The 20811-nt window shown below is 39.1% G+C and overlaps 2 protein-coding genes across 13 annotated transcripts; one reads left to right on the forward strand and one right to left on the reverse strand.

The window, feature by feature from the left end:
• Positions 1-8222: 8222 nt before the first annotated feature.
• LOC136247370 (uncharacterized) lies at positions 8223-11931 on the reverse strand. Of its 12 annotated transcripts, none has more exons than XM_066039034.1 (9): positions 10952-11015; positions 10705-10894; positions 10539-10607; positions 10439-10490; positions 10041-10284; positions 9580-9977; positions 9398-9532; positions 8508-9342; positions 8224-8397 (listed from the first exon to the last, which is right to left on the reverse strand). In XM_066039034.1, the coding sequence occupies exons 4-8, from the start codon at positions 10458-10460 to the stop codon at positions 9290-9292; spliced, it is 852 nt and encodes a 283-aa protein (XP_065895106.1). In that variant the 5' UTR covers positions 10461-10490; positions 10539-10607; positions 10705-10894; positions 10952-11015; the 3' UTR covers positions 8224-8397; positions 8508-9289. The 12 variants fall into 12 exon arrangements, with proteins under 12 accessions (XP_065895098.1, XP_065895097.1, XP_065895096.1 ...); XM_066039033.1 differs by having other exon boundaries at positions 10659-10894; XM_066039031.1 differs by having other exon boundaries at positions 10041-10490; positions 10705-10766; positions 10810-10894; positions 10952-11006.
• Positions 11932-15756: 3825 nt separating this feature from the next.
• LOC136248116 (interferon-induced very large GTPase 1-like) lies at positions 15757-20449 on the forward strand. Its single transcript, XM_066039930.1, has 2 exons — positions 15757-17100; positions 17156-20449. The coding sequence occupies exons 1-2, from the start codon at positions 15757-15759 to the stop codon at positions 20447-20449; spliced, it is 4638 nt and encodes a 1545-aa protein (XP_065896002.1).
• The last annotated feature ends 362 nt before the right edge of the window (positions 20450-20811 follow it).

Genomic DNA, 20811 nt, shown 5'->3' on the forward strand with positions numbered 1-20811 from the left:
AGAGTACCTTGAGTGGGCTTCAGCCAACGTACAGTATAAGCAGTACTTAAGGGGCATGGTCATAAAATACAGTATTTATCACCGTGCTACCAATAAAAAAACATGTATGTAATGTTCAATCACTATCAGTACAGCTAGAGCATCAAGAGGCGTGTCCCTTGATTGTTATTGGACCAGCTGGTTTGTAAAAGTACTTTGTCCTATTGTGCAGGTACAGTGTCTACCAACAGTCTACCGGTAATGTATCCGGCAGCGCGAGTGTTTTAAATAAATTTGTGGCATGTAAGTCTTGATACGAAAAATTAACGCCTTGATATGGTTCCTAGCATGAAGAAGAAGACTGCAAGCAGATTGAAGATAAAAAGAAACGCAAGGCGCAGAGAGCAAGCACTCATCGAAACCCCAAAAAGCGTCGTTTAGCGTCTAGCTTTGTGACGGTGGTGAAGCTGGCAGGCCAAAAATCGGGTTTAAGCAATTTAAAAAAGGCTTTTTTTGCAGGCGCCACTCAATATTGGGGTTCCTTACTTAAGCAGACTTCCGTACTGTTTGATTCATCATCACTAATCCTGCTGTATGATAATCTGTTGAGAATACAGTATGTCGTTGAAAGGGAATTTTTTTTGCTCCTGGTGTATTAGGTAGCTGTTAGGCAGTTTTGTATTGTTATTATATAACTGTACTGGCTTCATAACCAAAACCCACAATCAGTTGTAAAATGTACATGTATATAACAAACTTGGTAACTTGACCATGTAATTGTTAGCTAATACTACAACATATGTTAAACATTTTTTGGAAGACTTTTTGCTGCAAGCATCAAGTCTGATTTCAGATTCTCATCAAAGATGTCTCACCAAACTGTGGACAACTTGTATGTGTGTTAGAGAGAGCTGTGCGATGCCACCTTAAGTTTCCGTATCATGATACCATCACAATGTGCTCTCAGAGTCTTAAATTACGACTTTACAATGTCATGACAAAATGTCAGAACAAATTCAAAAATTGTCAGACATTTAGAGTACTGTCATTTTATGAAATGCAAAGTGTTAATGATAACTGTTGTATACAAAAGCTACAAAGCATTGGATATTGAAAACTAGCTACATCATAGGTTATTGAGAGAGGGGATAGAAAACTATCACGTGATTTATTAAAATTTATTGTGACAATCAGCCTTACGCGATTCTTTATCACAAACTAGTACCACAGAATGGTTTATAGTACTCTCTGGTAATGTTTACTCGTGAATCTAGGCACTCCATCAACTATTCACTGCCTGGTTGAGTTTTATTCCTGTGCGCACTCCTCACCTACAGCAGCCCACAAACTTGTGGTGCACCTTACAATCGACAGGAGTGGAATTGGATAATTCTTGATAGATCTAATCCTTCACTGATGAATGCTATACACCCCTAAACGTATTAAAGCATTGATGATAAAGTCCTCTGGTCATTATGACTGAAAGTTGCAAAACGTGTTCAACTTCAAAACGATTTATGTCCTTTGATGTACGAATTTGTGGCACTGGCTTACTCCTCGATAACAATGATTAGATGGCTCTGCTTTGAGATAAGAAGTCCCTTTGTGCTACCATACACCCTGCAGTAAACAACTTTTCTCTACAAATATTTATAAGAGAGTTTACAAAAATGTAAATGGAACTGTAGGTGAGGAGTGCACCCAAGTTTTCTATCCCCCCCCTCTATAATCTATGGCTACATAACCAACTGTACAGACACACACACACATATTTTGATACAGTTTAGCTGGTGCTGACATTACTGTATGTCAGATTAACATATAACATTTAATGCTAAAAATGGTCAGAAATTGTCTGACGTCTGACTGTAATTTCAGGCACTGTACTTTAGGTATCAATACTACACATGATATGACCTACACAAGATAACCAAGCTAATGTGTGCATTAAATTTGGCTTTTTCATAATTTAGTATACGAAGATGCAAACTATGTGTCATATTAATAGGATCCTATGAAAAAGTTTCACTCAAATTAATTGAAAATGTGACCCAAAATTACCAACCATCTAGTTATATTGCAAAATTAATACCTACGATACCAAATCTTGGAGTAGAGTATTGCCACTTGGTATCATGATACCGGGTAGTATCGATAGTATTGCACAGCTCTAGTATGCCCCATCGTGATGTGGTGACTATAGCTACAAGCTGAATACGAGTAAAGTGTTGATTGACTGTGCTGAAGGTGTAATCAACCTCCTTCATTGCTTTTATGATTCCTACTGAGTGTGACTGTCTTAGTGTGCATCTACTGAGTGTATAGCTACTTGGTAGATTTTTTTTTTGAAGTTTTGATTGTGGGTTACATTTTAAGTGGAAACCTTCTATTTTTTAACCCTTAAACCTAACAATGCACAAAACTTTGCTAATTTACATATGTGCATTCAAACAGGCATATTTCATGAAGTGTTTATCCCTTACAGATTTTATTAATTGCAAGCTAACTGACTGTATATAAAGTTTAAACATGCGATGAGGAGCTCACCTGCTACAGAGTGTTAAATTATTCCATTTCCTTTCACCTTCATACCATTGTCGGCCATTTAAAATATCACGTGACATCTATATAACAACTGAATCGTGATCATGTACGGAGCACCATGGCATTAAATTTATAGGACAAATTACAATATGGTCAAGTTATGGTCTTTTATCCATTGTTATGTGAAGACAAAAGGCGAAGAGATACTTCCTTTGTACTTTTAAGGCACAGTTATAGCGTAAGCTCTGGGATAGGACCATTTTAAAACAAATTTTAACTGTGGTACTTGTAGTTTTATTAGACAGCATAGACAGTTTTGTACTATGGGAGTTTGTTTTAAAAGACATGCCAGTTTACTGGACAATGCTTTGTCAGTGTTTTCATTTTTTTTTAAATGGCTGCAGGTTGATCATAGTGAATTCGCTGCTATAAAATTGGTTTGTCATTGGCTGAGATATTGTAGATCAAATTCTCGTAATTGAATATATTGTCTTCCGTAATTGTCATACTACAGGATGTGTGTGTGGTGATATACTTAGCTGTAACCATCATTACATCATACTTACTTACGCATTTTACCAGCCTTTAATCTGCCATGGCTGGATGAATTAGTTGGACATGGTGGTTGGGTTTTGAGCCAATGCTCTCTGCATAGAATAGAGGTGTCTTGAAAAGCAACATCCTTGGCACACTACTTTTGCTGCAAACTGTAGCAGCCCAATGTTTCCCATAATAGTTGCAGCAGCGAAGCAGTGGTCTCACAAGATAGTTCAGTTCCGACAACTTAGCTGTACAGATGATCACTGCCACATTCTGTTCAGGCAGTCATTTAATGCACTTGGTTAGACTACTGGTTTTCTTTGCTTCATGCCACAACTTTTCTTTCTATGCCTCTCACATTGAGGGGCATGACAACATACTGGCAGATGCTTTATCACGTCATAACCTTCATCTTTTCTTCTCACAGGTCTCACAAAAAAAACCCTCACTCCAGCAATAGTCCCCCAGTCATTGCTAACAATCACATCTCTAAACATCACCTGGACATTCATAGCCTGGATAAGGCTACTTTATTTCAGCTTTGATTGCTTCAACACAGAAGACTTACAAAGCAGCAGACCGCCTTACTCCCAATTCTGCAAGGACTTTGTCATCACCCCCTTCCAGTGACAGAAAGTACTCTATGCTACTAACACCATTAAAACCTATTTGTCAGGGGTCCGCCTGCTACAGGTAGCAATGGGCTTTGGGCATCCTGGCTTTAGTCATATGCCTAGTTTATGTCAAACCCTCAAAGGAATACTGGCAAACAGGGCAAGGCCAGCTTCCAATAACCCCAATCATTCTTAGAAAAATGAAGGTAGTATGGTTTCAATGTGGAAAGTCTTACAAATCAGTTATGCTGTGGGCAGCCTCAACCACCAACTTTTTCTTATTTTGCAGGTCAGGCAAGATACGGCCCCTTCTGAAAATGACATATAACACAGGGTCACACCTGTCATTGGAGGATCTCTGAGCAGATCACTCCTCCCATCCAAGCTCAATTTCTCTACACATCAAGCACTCGAAAACAGATCAAGAGCATAAAGGAGAATTATAGTAGTCATTGGGAGGACAGATAATGATTTACGTCCCGTAGAAGCTCTCTTACTTTGTGGGGCAACAGTCCAGGCCTCCTGTTTAAATAGGAATAGGGTGCTCCCCTAGCCAAACTCAAGTTTGTAAGAAGTAAGAGCTGCCCTGTCAGCAGCAAACCTGCCAGCTTACCAGTTTACAGGCCACAGCTTCAGGAGGGGGGCAGCAACCACAGCAGCTATGGCAGGCATACAAGATTCCACCATCCAGACCCTGGGAAGATGGAGAGCTCATCTTATCTGCTCTGCATCAAGCTATATCCACTCAAGCTAGCTCAGGTCTCTCAACCACTCTGTTGAAGTGCATAATATGGTATCCAGCACTGTTCTGTTGTAACTTTCCATGTGATGTGAACATGGTTATTTTTAGGGCTAAAACGAATATTCTAAATGAAAGAGAATGACTGTTTTCAGTTAAGAATGAATAATCGAAATATTCTATATTTAGTGTAATACTGAAATACAGTGTATATGTGTTATTTCTTATTATTTGTATTTAATTGTAAAAGATCTTTAAATTTGATATATTAAAATTTCAGTAGGAGGCTTTTGAAATGAAGTAGAAGTGTCTGATGATGTAGCTACTAGAGGTGTACCAATAAGGATTTTTCAGTTGCATCGATATCTGATGAATCTGTCCTAAAAGAGCTGATACTGATTATAATTATGCCAATTAAATTATTGTATATTCTGTAAAGTGTAAATCAAATAGAACTACAGGTGTAGCTACTGCATGATGCATATTCTAATCTAATCCAAAACAGCCAAGCTGTAAAAAAAGAGTGCGGCCCCCAAAAAGGCAAGGGTGAAAAAAGATGAAATCAAAGGTGGCAGCCAAGAAGTGGCTGTGGTGGTAGGCTAATGGCAAGGATTTTAATAACGACAATTCAAGTGAATTTGGTACTGAGCAAATTCACCTGATCTGTCATTATTAAAATTTTTGCCATTGACCTACCATCGCAGCCATTTCTTGGCCGCCACCTTTGATTTCACATCTTTTTCATCCTGGCCTTTTTGGGGGCTGCACTCTTTTTAAAGCTTGGCTGTTTTGGATTAGATACCTCTTTACAGGGGGACATCTAAATGTACACCGGCGTATCCCGGGAAAGTGGTTGCACTTCTACAAGAGCAAGCCACTTTCATCAAAGCAAGCATGGTCTTGATGTGGATGAGGTAGTGGTATCACTCTCTATTTGTTTATACAAGCTCAGACCGAAACCGATTGTGAGAATAAATTAATGCTCACGTGATGATTACCACAAATCACAAGAAGCACTCAAATGAAGGTGTTTCAGTATCCTTGCTGTTATACAAGATGGGAAATGTTACTTTTAAGGTGAGAACTAGTCTTACAGTGCATTCACAAACGTTTTGGCACATTTTTGAATGTGGACATGCCCACATTAAGGACGACACGAGTTAACCACTGTACAACGAAGCTTACCCCTTTAGGTCTTTAGTATATGTTGTGATTAGTCTTTAAACAATGTGAAAGCATTAAAACACTTGTAAATTCCCTGAAATTTGTCCTACTCGACTTCCGTGATATTTGTAGGATTCATCGTTTATGATAACAATCGTAGCTACAATGTTACTTGCTTCCTAATCATAATCGAATCTTTCAGGCATGCATATAAAACGAATCCAGTGGTTACACTCGTATTGGCATCAGGGCATCAGCCTGACCAGAAGTGTTACATGTTAGCTGTAACACGGGCACTCGTAATTTGCCTGATATGTACATATGCCTGCAGCCCTCAGGCTTTAAGCATACATATCAGGCAAATCACTCATGCCCATTTTACAACTATAAATTATTCTCCATGTACAACACAAAGACCAAATGTATACATTAGTATGTAAATTTGTAGATAGTAATACATAGGTCTCATCATATTGTTTATCTGCTATTGTTGTTGTCATTGCTATGGTTACTATCCATCTGTTTATAGCTATGTACTAAAGACTTTCAAACTATGCAACTTTTAAACTGCTTAATGATGTGTCATATCTCAGTGTGGATATTGAACACCTGTTTATATGACTTCTTAGAAATCTTTTGTGTGATGTAAACTATAGCCATATAGGTATATATATATATATATGTATATGTTATACTACAGATATCATGGTATTCGAAATATATACCAAAAGATATACAAACTTAGAAAAGATGTTATAGTGCGAGGCGAAGCCTCGCACTATAGCACCCTTACCTAAATATGTATATCTTTTGGTATACCATGATATCTGTAGTATAATATGTTAATACGACATCTCGTCTCCTACTTGGAAGCAGTAACAGCAATTTCTCATATTTTTATACCATTATTGGTATTGATAAGTAATTCTTTGTGATTAGCATGCTGAAGGAGTATGCACATGTGTTGCAGCCTACAATCTTCTTTTGAAAATTGGTCCAACAATCCATAGCAACTGTTGCTAGGCAACAAATTTTAAATCTGACCTAGTTATATGCATTTTGGTAGTTGCTTAGCAACCGTTACTATGGTGTCAAAAATATTTTTAGAATTAGTTGTGGTTGCCTAGCAACGGTTGCTAGGCAACATTGTTGTTGCTAGGTAACAGGTACCACTAGTTGTCAAGTCGGACATGCCTAACTGCTAAAACAATTAAACACTATCAAAAAATTTTAACCAATCAGATGCGTATATCAAATGTACAAGCGATATACTGATTCTATTGGCTAGTTTGCTGTAGTATATCAATAATATACCACAAGCTGCTATTGAAGTTTTTGTACAGGACACGATATTGATGTATTAATATATATATATATACCACTTTCACACCTCATTTCAAAGGGAAGAGAAGGTGTATAAGTGGTATAATAGCACTGCTAGCAGTGCTCAGGAATATATAACTTGTATATACTACCTCCTATTCTCATTAATGCATTCCAAGCATTCTCAGAAATCATTTGATTTCTTTGATGAAACTGTGTGATCTCCTCTCCTTTAATATAGCGACACTTCACAGGATCGATGGTGGGTTTTAGTTTTTGTAAAGTGAACCAAGGCATAGATCATGGACTTGGGGAAGAAGATATAGTTCATTGTTTTACTGAATGAAGAAGGTCACAGGTTAGTTTATATTAAACATGTTACATTCAATAGTCACGTGGCGATGTCCCTCAGACACTGGGTGTAGCGCTTAATTGATTTGGCCATTAGTGTTAATAGTATTCACTACTTTAGTTTATTCATGGCTAGTAAAGTAAGTACTTTAGTGTAGTTGAATCGTCTTTACATTGCTGTTTTGACACCTGGCACGATGTCACACACGCGTAGTGACTGGGCGTGGCGCTTAATTGGCTAGGCCATTATAGCGCTGTAAACATATTCACTGCTTTAGTTTATTCATGGCTAGTATAGTAAGTACTTTATAGTGCACTTAAGGTTACGGGATACCGGATACTACTACTACGGTTGAAGCCAAAAAAATCGTCCATTTACGCATGTTGAATATAAATTATAGTGTCAACATATCACATATATAATTGTCTTTTACAGGAACGACGGTGAAGGAGGATACTCTAGAAGACACTGCACTATTAACCTTGAAAGTGCGACAATCGGCGCGCCAAATATTGTATCTTATGCACTTATTTTAAACGTACTTTTTACATAATATCATTGTATTTCATAGTATTTAGGTCTCCAGAAAGTAAGGAAGTAGTCGCGTTAAGGAATACAAACTGACGGCAAAATTTATGATCACTACGATGTTTTCAATCGACAATTGTTGAAAATTTTGCCCCACAACCGGGTCCATGTATCCTTTTCGAAACAAAACTCTCCGTGTTGCACTGCTAAATTTATCTGTTAACCCGTTGGTGTCTACTTTACTAAGCAGAGAGTGGCAAATGTCTAGAATTTTGGTTCGCGAGCACACAAGCCACCTTAATGTAAATTAGGACTGATAACACGCATGCGTACAAGAGTTTCGTGGTGTATCTATGGTATATCTAAGCATAGATACTATACTAATAACGTAGCCAGCTGCCTCTACACGTGTCGGTGTTGCAATTTTCGTTACGCGAAAGTTTGTCTACATCTTGTAGTGTGTTTGAAGGTAATATTATTATTATTATTATACATACGTACATTTTTAAAATGAAAAATCTAAATTACAGTTGTAGTGTGAACAACGGCTAACAAAAGGAACAAACTTGACAGACACATTTCCCGTGGCATATATCGTAAGAGGAGAGTATCTGCTAGAAAAGAAGATAACACAACAGTTAACAACAGCACAGCAGAGACAGTTAATGATAGTAGAATAATTAAACTACAACAGCTACAGGAACATTTACAGATTGTAGCTCACCATGTAGCAACTTGCTCACTCTGTGGACAGAAGTCTCCACAGGACCACATAATATCTGTAAGGGAAGAACGCAGACAAGGACTAGCATCAATTCTTACCACCCGTTGTGCTGGTTGCCATACCGAGTTCTCCTTCTCCACATCTGTTAGAGTCAGTGGACCAACTGGTGGTCAGTACTGGGAGAGTAATTTAGCTGCAGTATGGGGCCAGATGTCAACGGGTGGTGGTCATGCCCCATTACAGGAGTCTATGGTAACTCTTGGAGTCCCAACCATGACAAAGCGATCCTTTATTGCTGCTGAGAAACGCATCGGAGAGTGGTGGTCAACTCTTCTTGAAGATTCTATGAGACAGGCAGGCCAGGAAGAGCGGCAGATAGCAATTTCCAAGAATCGCACTTGTCTGGGTGACCCAGCCATCACAGTCATCTTAGATGGGGGGTGGAGTAAACGTGCCCATAAACATTCTTACAATGCGAAAAGTGGGGTGGGAGTCATCATTGGATTAGAGACACAGAAGATATTGTTCATGGGTGTCCGGAACAAATACTGCTCAATATGTAGTCATACCGATGATCCTCCACTACATTCTTGTTACAAGAATTGGGATGGCTCTTCATCTGCCATGGAATCAAGCATCATTGCTGAAGGCTTTCAGAAGTGTATACAGCAACATGGGGTGAAGTACAGCAAGTTCATAGGTGATGGTGACAGCTCTGTTTGGTCAACTCTGGTTTCTGCAGTTCCCTGGGGTTTCGCCATTGAGAAAGTGGAATGTGCAAATCACTCAGTCAAGTGCTTTCGCACACAACTGGAGAATTTAGTTTCCAACAATCCTAGTTACAAAGGTAGAGGAGGAAAGTTAACGGAGGCAATGCGGAAATGACTCACCAGAGCAGCTCGTTGTGCAATCGTGATGAGGAGCAAAGAGCCAGACAGGACAACTGCCATTATCAAGCTGCAACAAGACCTCATGAATGGACCTCTCCACTGCTTTGGGTGCCACACCAACTGCAGCATAGATTTCTGTAAAACAGCACAAAAGCATAAGAACACAAACACCAACAACTCACCATCAACTTCCGCTGCATCAGTATCACCCCTGATTGTAGCTGTTAACACGCCCACAATATCAACCCCTACTCCAGTTATTAATATGCCCACTACATCCACTAGCCCAGCACCATCAGACAGCAGTACTAATACTCCACAACTTGATTTGCTTCCTACCACATTGTCAGCTTCAGCATCATCTTCTGGCCTCCATCCACCTGATGAATGTCCAGATGACCTTGATGATCTGATGACTGAACAGGCACAGCACTGGATATATGCCACAAGTGATGAGTGTCTGGACGAAGTGAGAGACATCCCAGAAGAAGATCTGCAAAACATTGACATGGGAATGATATGCGATATCCAGCAAGCTGTTAGTAGACTGGTGAGCAAGGCTCCACAGCTAATTGGTAAGCTAAAATGAGTTGTGAGAATTAATATTCAGTATGCACACACTACAGGTAATTTTACGACCAACCTGGCAGAAAGCTGGATGCATATCAGGTCGAAGTTTGACGGTGGGAAGCAAATCAATAGAGTCCAGAGCGGCTCCTGGCAAGGCCGTTGTGCTGGAGCTGGACTACGCTGCAACTTGGGACCATCTTGGGGACCACTGGCATGGGAGAAGGCTATTGGCGCTCCACCTGATGTCTTCGTGGCTTCTGGACAGAATGCTGTACAATGCTGTGAGAAGGATAGGAAGCGGAAGGCTACTGATGAGTCTAAAGAAAGGAGGAAACGGGCAAAATACTGTACAGCATCTGTTGATAACAGTATAAGCTCACGAAGAGCATACTCCAGGTAATACAAAAGTTTAGTTATTGCAGAATATGCATACCAGTTAAAGGGAACACACATTTTACCTAAGTTTCATACCAGCAAGCAATTTTGGTTGCATTACAGCAGAATCACTCTTAAAGGATACTCCCTGTAGAGGGCACTGTATGTTTAATTTATCAAGAGGACAGAGAACAACCTCCTTATAGCAGTAAAATTTCAGTTGGTCCCAAAGTGTCCATTAAATAGAGGTTCTGCTGCATAGTGACTAAAATTATACAGAATAGCATTAGAATCATAATGAAATTTGCCAACTGACATGCTGTAAATTGTGTAGAAGCTTACACACTGTACACACCACCCACTTTATAGCATAGAAGTTGTCCTTCAAAAATATGTCCACCCTGTAGTATCCATTTTCTCTATACTTTTCATAAATATTACACAAATCCTTTTATACCATCCTTTACCATCTAGACATGATGGTGAAACTGAAGTGGATGATGTTCCCAGCCACCTCCCATGCTCCCAATTGCAGGAACTGTCATTGGCATTCTACAGAAGCAAGATACTCATTGACACCAATGCCATGAAGAGAGTTGAACTGCTTACCTCACAACAGGGAGATGATGACACTGCAAGGGCAATTTGGAAAGCTGAAAGGAGGCTACGCATCACCTCTTCAAACGTTAAGAATATTGACCAACGCAGATCAACTACTGCTTCTGCTCCACTTGTCCAGCGACTGCTTTACAGCAACTTCAAGGGGAACACAGCCACCCGGTATGGTTTAGCACAGGAAAGAGTCAGCTCTATCAAGTACTTGGAATGGCTGAAACAAAGTGGATCTGCTGGGGCTACAATCAACCGCAATTGTGGTTTAGTCATATCAGCTACTCACTCATGGCTAGCTGCAACACCAGACGCATGGGTCAAGGATCCATCCGCCTCACCACCAGAAGGCTTGGTTGAGTTTAAAAATCCCTATAGTTATAAGGATTTGCTCTTGCAAGAAGCGTTAGACTGCAAACGTTGTAACTGTTTGGAGAAGGCCGATGGCTCGTTATCACTGAAACGCAGCCACGAGTATCACTTCCAGGTCCAGTTCGCCATGTTTTGTACGGGCAGGAAATGGTGTGACATTTTCATTCGAGCCAAGGACAGCCACTGTGAGAGGATCCAGTACGACGAAGGGTTCTGCTCCAAAGTTATTCCGAAGTTGAAGCGATTTTACTTCTGTGCCATTCTGCCTGAACTGACCCTTTCTTGCCAGCCAATACGGGAGCCCAAGGAATGGATAGACGACGAAGACAACTGGATGGGCATGGTCGAGGGTATCCCTTCTTAACTGTTGGTCGACTCCCGTGTTGCCGGCGTAGATTCGTTGCGTAGCCGTAGATTGGGATAAAGTTGGCTTTGTGTGCCGGTATTCCACTGCAAACTAATTCATAATAGTATATAATCTTGTAATCATACTAATTCACGTAGAATATCTATTTGTTATCACTTTATTTATTACTATTACTTGTACAATATCAACTTCTTCAGAACCCTCGAACTGAAACAGTGCCAACGTGGTGTCTCTAAATATAGATTTGCGCACAAATTACGTAAAAAATATTTTCCATCGTGTTATTGTTATATTCGGTAAGTAGTGGGTATCCCGTAACCTTAAGCTTCATTATGAGCTGTTCAGCTTGTATTTGGGCTTCCTGTGTTTAATTGCGTACCCACAATCAAAGCGATCTGCATGCTCGTGACGATACACTTATGTTCGGCCTCTCAGCAGCGCCTTGTCATTGTTCTTACGACGTTACCCACAATCGAAAGTCACATGGTCCCTTATAAATACACTCGCAAAGCATTCCTGCAATTTCCATGTACACTTGCAGGTGATTCACCCAAGTGGAATATATTAGTTGTAACATGGGCACTTGTGATTTGCCTGAAATATACACACTCGCACTCGGGCTGCACCCTCGTGCTCGTGTGTATATTTCAGGCAAATCACTCGTGCCCGTGTTACAACTACTACATATATATATACCACTTTCACACCTCATTTCAAAGGGAAGAGAAGGTGTATAAGTGGTATAATAGCACTGCTAAGGAATGCAGTAACAAGAAAAGGAGGTAGTATATACAAGTTATATCCCTCCTAGGAGTGATATAACTTGTATATACTGCCTCCTATTCTCATTAATGCATTCCAAGCATTCTCAGAAATTATTTGATTTCTTTGATGAAACTGTGTGATCTCCTCTCCTTTAATATAGCGACACTTCACAGGATCGATAGTGGGTTTTAGTTTTTGTAAAGTGAACCAAGGCATAGATCATGGACTTGGGGAAGAAGATAGTTCATTGTTTTACTGAATGAAGAAGGTCACAGGTTAGTTTATATTGAACATGTTACATTCAATAGTCACGTGGCGATGTCCCTCAGACACTGGGTGTAGTACTTAATTGATTTGGCCATTAGTGTTAATAGTATTCACTACTTTAGTTTATTCATGGCTAGTAAAGTAAGTACTTTAGTATAGTTGAGTCGTCTTTACATAGCTGTTTTGACACCTGGCGCGATGTCACACACGTGTAGTGACTGGGCGTGGTGCTTAATTGGCTAGGCCATTATAGCGCTGTAAACGTATTCACTGCTTTAGTTTATTCATGGCTAGCATAGTAAGTACTTTATAGTGCACTTAAGCTTCATTATGAGCTGTTCAGCTCGTATTTGGGCTTCCTGTGTTTAATTGCGTACCCACAATCGAAGCGATCTGCATGCTCGTGACGATACACTTACGTTCGGCCTCTCAGCAGCGCCTTGTCGTTGCTCTTACGACGTTACCCACAATCGAAAGTCACATGGTCCCATATAAATACACTCGCAAAGCATTCCTGCAGTTTCCATGTACACTTGCAGGTGATTCACCCAAGTGGAATATATTAGTTGTAACATGGGCACTTGTGATTTGCCTGAAATATACACACTCGCACTCGGGCTGCGCCCTCGTGCTCGTGTGTATATTTCAGGCAAAGCACTCGTGCCCATGCGCCCTCGTGCTTGTGTGTATATTTCAGGCAAATCACTCATGCCCATGTTACAACTACTACATATATACCATGATCACGTGAAACTTCAAAGGCGCCACTGGTTGCATATAGGGCATATACACCCCAACCCTCAGGTGAGTATATATATACCTACCTGAGGTGAGTATATATTTACTCACCCAGGTAAGTATATATATACACACCTGGGATGTCACGTGACACATTACTGTGTCACGATTATGGGCTGATAGCCCGACGTAGGTGGGCGAATGACGCCCACGCTAGCATGACTAATCACCCAGATGACTCAGGCTAATAGCCTTCGTCACGCTAGACGATCAATCACCCCAGCCAGTACGAGTTCAACCACTGGACTCATTTTATACCCATACCTAGCGACTTCGATGATGGGTGGCAGCAAGTAACGTTGCTCCTACATTTGTTGATATGAACGGACAAATCCTGGCGATATACAGAGATATGTTTACTAAGTCCCACAATCAATTTCATTCTTCATTGTGAGAGCTGAATTGCGAGAGGGACGTTTCCAGCGTGTCTACCATGCCAAACTATGGCGAATTAAGTGTAAGTATATACTTTAAGTTGGTTTGCGTGCATATGGGTTGTTAGTAAGTAATGTAGTGCGGATTAATTTAGAAACATGGTATATATCATATGAACCATGGCTTTCGCCTCGGCGTTAATCAACAGTAAACTTCCTCTGACTTCGGAGTTGGGGTGTATATAAGTGCAATACACCTCGTAGCCATGGTTTATATATTACATATATACCTGACATTTCTTTGAAAACCTAATCAAGACTACAGATGATAATGCTTGATTTGCTGAATGGTTGATATGTGACCATTTCTTTTATAATATGCTATACTATATACAAGGACCAATGTGCACGCACATTACTCTTTAATAAGAAAAAAGATCCAAAGAAGGGAGAACGTACAGTCAGATGCTCAGTAGGTGAGAAGCCATTACTGATATGCTCTCATTCCAGTCAGATTACAGTAGAAAAATATAAATTGATCCTTGCCAAATCATTTTTTAACCTTTAGGTAGCTAAAAATATACAGTACATAAACACTATGATACAAGAGTGTGTGCATTCCTTCCATGTACTTATATATAGATACACATGTGTTATTCTCCATGTACAACACAAAGACAAAATATATACATTAGTACGTAAATTTGTAGATAGCAATACATAGGTCTCATCGTATTGTTTATCTGCTATTGTTGTTGTTGTTACTATGGTTGCTATCCACCTGTTTACAGCTATTAAAGATTTTCAAACTATGCAGCTGTTAAACTGCTTAATGATGTGTCACATCTCGATGTGGTTATTGAACACCTGTTAGTATGAATTGTTAGAAATCTTTTGTGTGGTGGACTGAAATTATATCAACATTTCTCAGAAAACCTAACCAAGACTTACAGATGACTACAAGTTATAATGTTTGATTTGTTGAATGGTTGTGATGTGACCATTTCTATTATAATGTGCTTTACTATATACAAGGACCAACATGCACATTATTCTTTAGTAAAAAAAATCCAAGACAATTTATGTAAAAATCTACCAGGCATTCATTTAAAATTGTGGGCTTAAAAAACCTCGGCTTTGCCTCGGGTTTTTAAAATCACGAAGATCGTCATGGTAGGTCTCTAACTATTACTTAGTGATTAGATGCATTGTTTGTACAGACTTTCTTAATCTTATTCACATGTTTTTGTACTTAGTTAAATATATTCATGTGTTTTTGTGTAACCTGTTTTTCCTCTTTTGGTTTTGTAATTAATTACCCTTGTACTTATTTTCTCATGTGTGTTTTGTACTGTTTAATTATCCATTGTTCTGTACCTGTGGTTTTATGGTTGTATAATTGTACTTGTTCAGTTGTTGTATGTTGCTACTGTCTTAAAGTTATTAAAATTATTGTCAAGTTATGACATCTGGTTTCCCAGTGGAGCAATTATCACGTGTACAACAGCTGTACATAGTAGCTATATAAGTGCAAGCAACTCTGGCAAAACAGTCATTTTCAACGGAATTGAAAAGCACGTACTTTGCCTGCTTACATTGCTGTTCATATACTATTGAAGTCAGTGAGGATAAGCCACGTATGTATGTAAGTTCTCCTAGCATGTCTCCTAACCCTCTACTAGTTAAAATCGTTGAATGACTACACTGTATACTATGCAGGTAATATGGCAGAAACAATAAACAATGATAGTGAAGGCGACACTTGTCCTAACAGCAAGAATGAAGAAGAAAAGTTTTTGGATTTTCTAAAGGACATGAACTTGATGGACAAATTTCCTCAACGGTTATCACTAAGAGATGCCATGACAATTAGCCATAAAACACTAAATGTCACTAAGACCACTGACCAGCTACCTGTATTACCCTATCTCATCCTACAAAAGATAATGATGTCTGATATCAGATGTAGATCTTGTTTGTACCAGAGCACCACTAGCCAGAGAGAGCACAGCAGTGATGCAGACAGTGATTCTGATGATGATGATGATGGTAGGATTCATCCTGTTGATTGTTTGTTAGCTGTTATACATTGTTGTGACGATATTCTCCGTCAAGATGTGATGACAAAGTTATCACTATGTCAACTAGCTGTTCCTCTGCTCCTACCAAACCCAGTTGATGGGTCACTGACATTTCTTCTCTGGGCATTACGTTCACTCTTCAGAGGATGGAAAAGTCACAAACATGGTGGTAAAGAGTGCCGAATAGTTGACTATAAAGGTCCCATCATTTCTTTCCTGAGACTAGGAGAGTTGCAATTATCAAAATCAAAAATTCTCAACAATGTTATTGGTGGCCAAGAGTGTTTTTTCAATTGGGATTGCGAAGGAGGCACTTGTGAAAGAAATTTTGTTGATGGTCAAGTAGAGCTGTGTTGTTATTATCCAACGGGAAAAGAAACAGACTTTTACTCTGACGCAATCATCTTTCTTAACCTCCGTGGTGATGCCCAACTATATCTGAAGCAAGTGGAGTTTCTACGGAAGATCAGTGTTCTCTCTGTTGTGTTGATTGCTGAAGGAAACATAGATGGAGATAATATTAAAATACTGCAAAAATTTTCAGTAGCTCCAGGAGGTATTGTTCTCCTACTTGATGAAGGTAAGGGAAAGAAAGAGAGTAAAGAAGGCCGAAAGAAAAGGCTTGAACTGCTCCATAAAGTAATTCCAGAAGATAAATGTTCTAAAATACAACTGAAAAATAAGAACATGGCAACTATTGGAACAAAAATCCAACAAAAAGTGGTAGAAAAGCTTGAAAGTGTTTACATAGAAAATTTCAAACCTCTCTCTGCTTGTTGTCATTTTGCTTATGAAGCAAACATTACAGTTGATGAAGACAATAAATATTCTAAGGCTGGGAAAAGGCTGGCTGATTTGGTAATGAAACAAGTTCACTCAGTCCATTATAGTGCAGTAAAACAGAAATTGTTACCATTACAAGGACCAGAACTGTGGCACCAATGGGCTATGCATGACAAAGAAAGATATCGTCAAACCAAGAGAAAAGACACAACCATCACAGAATATAATTTACAAAAAGATAAAGAAAAAATGACTATTCGAAAATCTCAGATTAAACTCTCAACAACCCTAACACCACTGATGGATTACTTTATGAAAGCTTTGATGGAAAAAGACATAAACGTAAGAATTTTTTTTTTTTCAGTGGTTAAAGTTACTTCTTGATGATCATTCAAAGAAAGTTTTGCCTAAACTACATGCTAAGTATCAATATACCAGGGAACAACTACTAAGTCTGAAGGAAAAGAGTGACACCCCCAAAGCGCAAGAGTTAACTAAACAGCTAAAGGAACAAAATCAAGAACTCATACATGCCTCGTTTGGCCTGGAGCATCTTTTCCGAGAAATGGGACAAATTTATGAAGCTAGGATTGATCCCAGCACAGGTGACATACCAGACAGATTAAGAGATGAAGCTAAACACCTTCCTCAAGTCATGGCAGAGATCATGAGTGAAGGTCATGCCTTGGAATTGATGGATGGAGATGCCTCACACGTGCCAGTCACATGGGTACTAGCTGTGATTGAGAAGTTGAAGATGGTGTGTGGAAAGAATGCAAGAGAGAAACATGGTGGAAAAGTGTTTGTTCTTTCTGTTTTGGGTATTCAGAGCACAGGAAAGTCAACTCTACTCAACACTATGTTTGGTCTTCACTTTAATGTCAGTGCCGGTCGATGCACTAGAGGTGCATACATCCAACTTCTTCCTCTTGATGATTCTCTTAGAGAAGAAATTGATTGTGATTATGTTTTGATTGTTGATACAGAAGGTTTACGTGCTCCTGAATTACAACTACATGGATTAAAACATGATAATGAACTGGCCACATTTGTTATTGGTGTTGCTGATGCCACCATCATTAACATATTTGGTGAAGCACCAGGAGATCTGGATGATATACTGCAAACAGCACTCCATGCATTTATCCGAATGAGAAAAGTTGAAATGAACCCTAGTTGTCAGTTTGTACACCAAAATGTTCCAGATGCTCTTGCAGCCAGTAAAGGGTTGCTAGGAAGGCAGAAATTCCAAGCAAAGCTGGATGAGATGACACAAGCTGCAGGACTAGTAGAAAACTGTGTAGGACAGTATAGCAAATTTAGTGATGTCATCGATTTTAGTGACTTAACAGACGTGTTTTATTTCCCTGGTTTGTGGAAGGGAGACCCCCCAATGGCACCAGTTAATCTAGGCTACAGTGAAAGTGCTCACAAGCTGAAGGTGGCATTGATCGAGTTGACAAAAAGAAAGCAAACATGTCGGTGTTCTTTAGAGACTTTCAAACTTCGTATTAAAAACTTGTGGCTGGCCGTTCTTGAAGAAAACTTTCTCTTCAGTTTCAAGAACACTCTTGAGGTCAGTGCTTACAGTGAACTTGACACTCAGTTCGGCAAGTGGTCTTGGAAAATGCAGCATGAAATGTTACAGTGGAAACATGCTACCGAAAATAAAATTTCTTCTTGGGATTGTGAGTCCAAAGATAGCCACATTGAGGGAATTGCAAAGGCTTGCTATAATGAAGCAAAGGAAAAGATTGCAAAGATATATTCAGAACTAGCAGAGGAGATGACAAAATTTTTCAACTCTAGTGAGCACTCAGGGACTTTGTCAACATGGAAACAGGAGACTGAGGATAACCTGAGGAAGCTTGAAGCTGAAAGTGAAAAAGAAGCAGAGTCATGCTACATGGAATTGCTGAAAAATAAACTAAACCATGTTGAGATTGAAAAAATGGAGAAAACTAAAATAGCAGAAGTCAGGGGCCATATTAGAGAAGTTGTAAATAAGAATGAAGGAAAAAAGCTTAGTGATATAGAAATCAAAGAAACGTTTGAAATCGAATGGGAAAAATGGATGGAAGGTTTTGCCGAGCAAGAACAAAAAGTAAATTACCCATCAGACTATGACATAGAAACATCACTGGGTAAAATATTAAGGGAAACATTGAAAGCCAGTGATCATTTGGTGATTAGAAAGCTATCATATACGCCTCTAAAACAGAGGAGCCGTTCTCTGAAACTTGATATTCAAAAAACAACTCATCTCAGCTCAACAAAATGGTGGGGGATCAAATCCCTTGACAATGATGATGTCCGTTTAGCAACACAATTAACTGAGGGTTACCTTAATAGAATATCTCAGTACTTGAGCTCAGTTAAAAAAGACACTAAGCCATTTAGTTCATCCTATATATATGAAATGTTAAAGAACCTGTTCAAAGCAGTTGATGAATTGAGTGCACCAGAGAAGAAAAGCAGATTTGTTTTCACGCCAGAATATAAAGTGGACTTGGCTCTGGTGGCATGTACTAGTGCCTGTCATGTGTTTAAACAAACAACAAAGAAAGTGAAGGATGACAATGATCCTATAGCAAGATTAAACGGATTAAAGAGCACTTTCTTAAAGAATTTCAAAGATCTGTGCAACAAGGTGAGTGCTGAGAAGGCAGCAGCAAATACCTTATGTGATCTTCTTAGGAGTTCAGTTGAAGAAGCAGTGAAACGTGACCTTGAGGGTAAGATTGTACTACAAATTAAAAAAAAAAAAGGTTATAGTTGTTTAAATAGTAAAAGAGAATTTAAAATAGCTATTTTGGAAAAGCTGGTCACAGAGAGGAGTTTCTCAAAGTATAAAACATATTTGACTGATATGCATGGTTGCTTTCGTGACTGGATAAGGTATTACCTTGATGACTATAAATACAGAATACAAACACTTGCTCAAGATACATTGTCAAAATTGTTAGAAGGAATAGATAAAGGTGTAAAGTCTCTCAGGGATCGTGGCGATATCCACTACACTAAAACTTGGTTGGCTGAATTTAATAAAAAGGTGGATGGCAAAGTCCGTCTTGATCAAAGCAAACTTAATGTAATGGTTGATGAATGCAATGTGTCTGAATTTACAGAGGATGTAATCACTGGAATTACAAAAATAAAGGGAAAACTCCAGAATACTTTCTCCAATGCATCTAGGATTTTGTCCACAATGAGCAGTCGCAGCAACTCACCAGAGGATATACTATACAGTCAACTAATTGGGTGTACAGAAATGTGTCCCTTCTGTCAGGAACAATGCGAGATGACAAATGCTGATAGTTCTCATGATCATTCCATTAAACTACACCGTTATCAATGTTTAGGAACATATGTGGACAGTATCACAAATCAATTATACTTCAGTACTTGCTCAGAAGTTGTACGCTCTTCGATTTCATTCAAGAATAGTGATACCAACTGGAAGTTACATCAGTACAGTGACTATCGAACCGTTAATGCACGCTATAAAAGATGGCATATAGATTACTGCAGTGATGATCCAGTCTACTGGCAGTGGTTCATTTGGAATTACTACTATGATATAGTACAATGGGTTGGTGCCAGTGATGATAGTTATAAAATCATTCCAAGTTCTTGGCCGAATGTGACTGAGACACAAGCTGTTTTAAGCTTGCACAGACTTATATCATAACTGCACTTAAAAATAGTTATATTAGTATACATGTACACGGAGGGTTTTTTATCTAGTGAACCACTAGGCTTTTTCCCTACTAAAAATTTGTTTCATAACTATGTATGTTATTAGCAGCTGGTTAGTATTGATTGTATCTTTTTATGTTCATGAGTTGAATGCATTTTAAATAAAAGTGGCATTAAACAAATGTGGCATGCAACCAGTGGCATAGCTACCATTGAGGCAACCGAGGCAGCTGCCTCAGTAAAAAATGCTCAACAACAGGCTGAGCATACCTGAGTTATGGCACCCCGGATTTTCTACTCAAACATTACTAGACAGCATTACTGTACCACACATAATAGAATCTATAGCTGTAG

The sequence above is a fragment of the Dysidea avara genome, chromosome 2 (assembly GCF_963678975.1).
Source record: "Dysidea avara chromosome 2, odDysAvar1.4, whole genome shotgun sequence".
In the NCBI taxonomy this organism is placed as follows: Eukaryota; Metazoa; Porifera; class Demospongiae; order Dictyoceratida; family Dysideidae; genus Dysidea; species Dysidea avara.

Bases quoted from the DNA above. Each gene is read 5' to 3' on its own strand.
- LOC136248116 (XM_066039930.1), top strand. From the start codon at position 15,757: ATGACAATTAGCCATAAAACACTAAATGTCACTAAGACCACTGACCAG. The intron at 17,101-17,155 runs GTAAGAATTTTT...GATCATTCAAAG, and splicing joins TGATGGAAAAAGACATAAAC to AAAGTTTTGCCTAAACTACA.
- LOC136247370 (XM_066039026.1), bottom strand. From the start codon at position 11,014: ATGCGTAGCCTCCTTTCAGCTTTCCAAATTGCCCTTGCAGTGTCATCA. The intron at 10,285-10,809 runs GTAAAGGATGGT...TCCTTTCTTTAG, and splicing joins TTCACCATCATGTCTAGATG to ACTCATCAGTAGCCTTCCGC. The intron at 9,343-9,397 runs GTGAGTCATTTC...CTTTGTAACTAG, and splicing joins TTGCACAACGAGCTGCTCTG to GATTGTTGGAAACTAAATTC.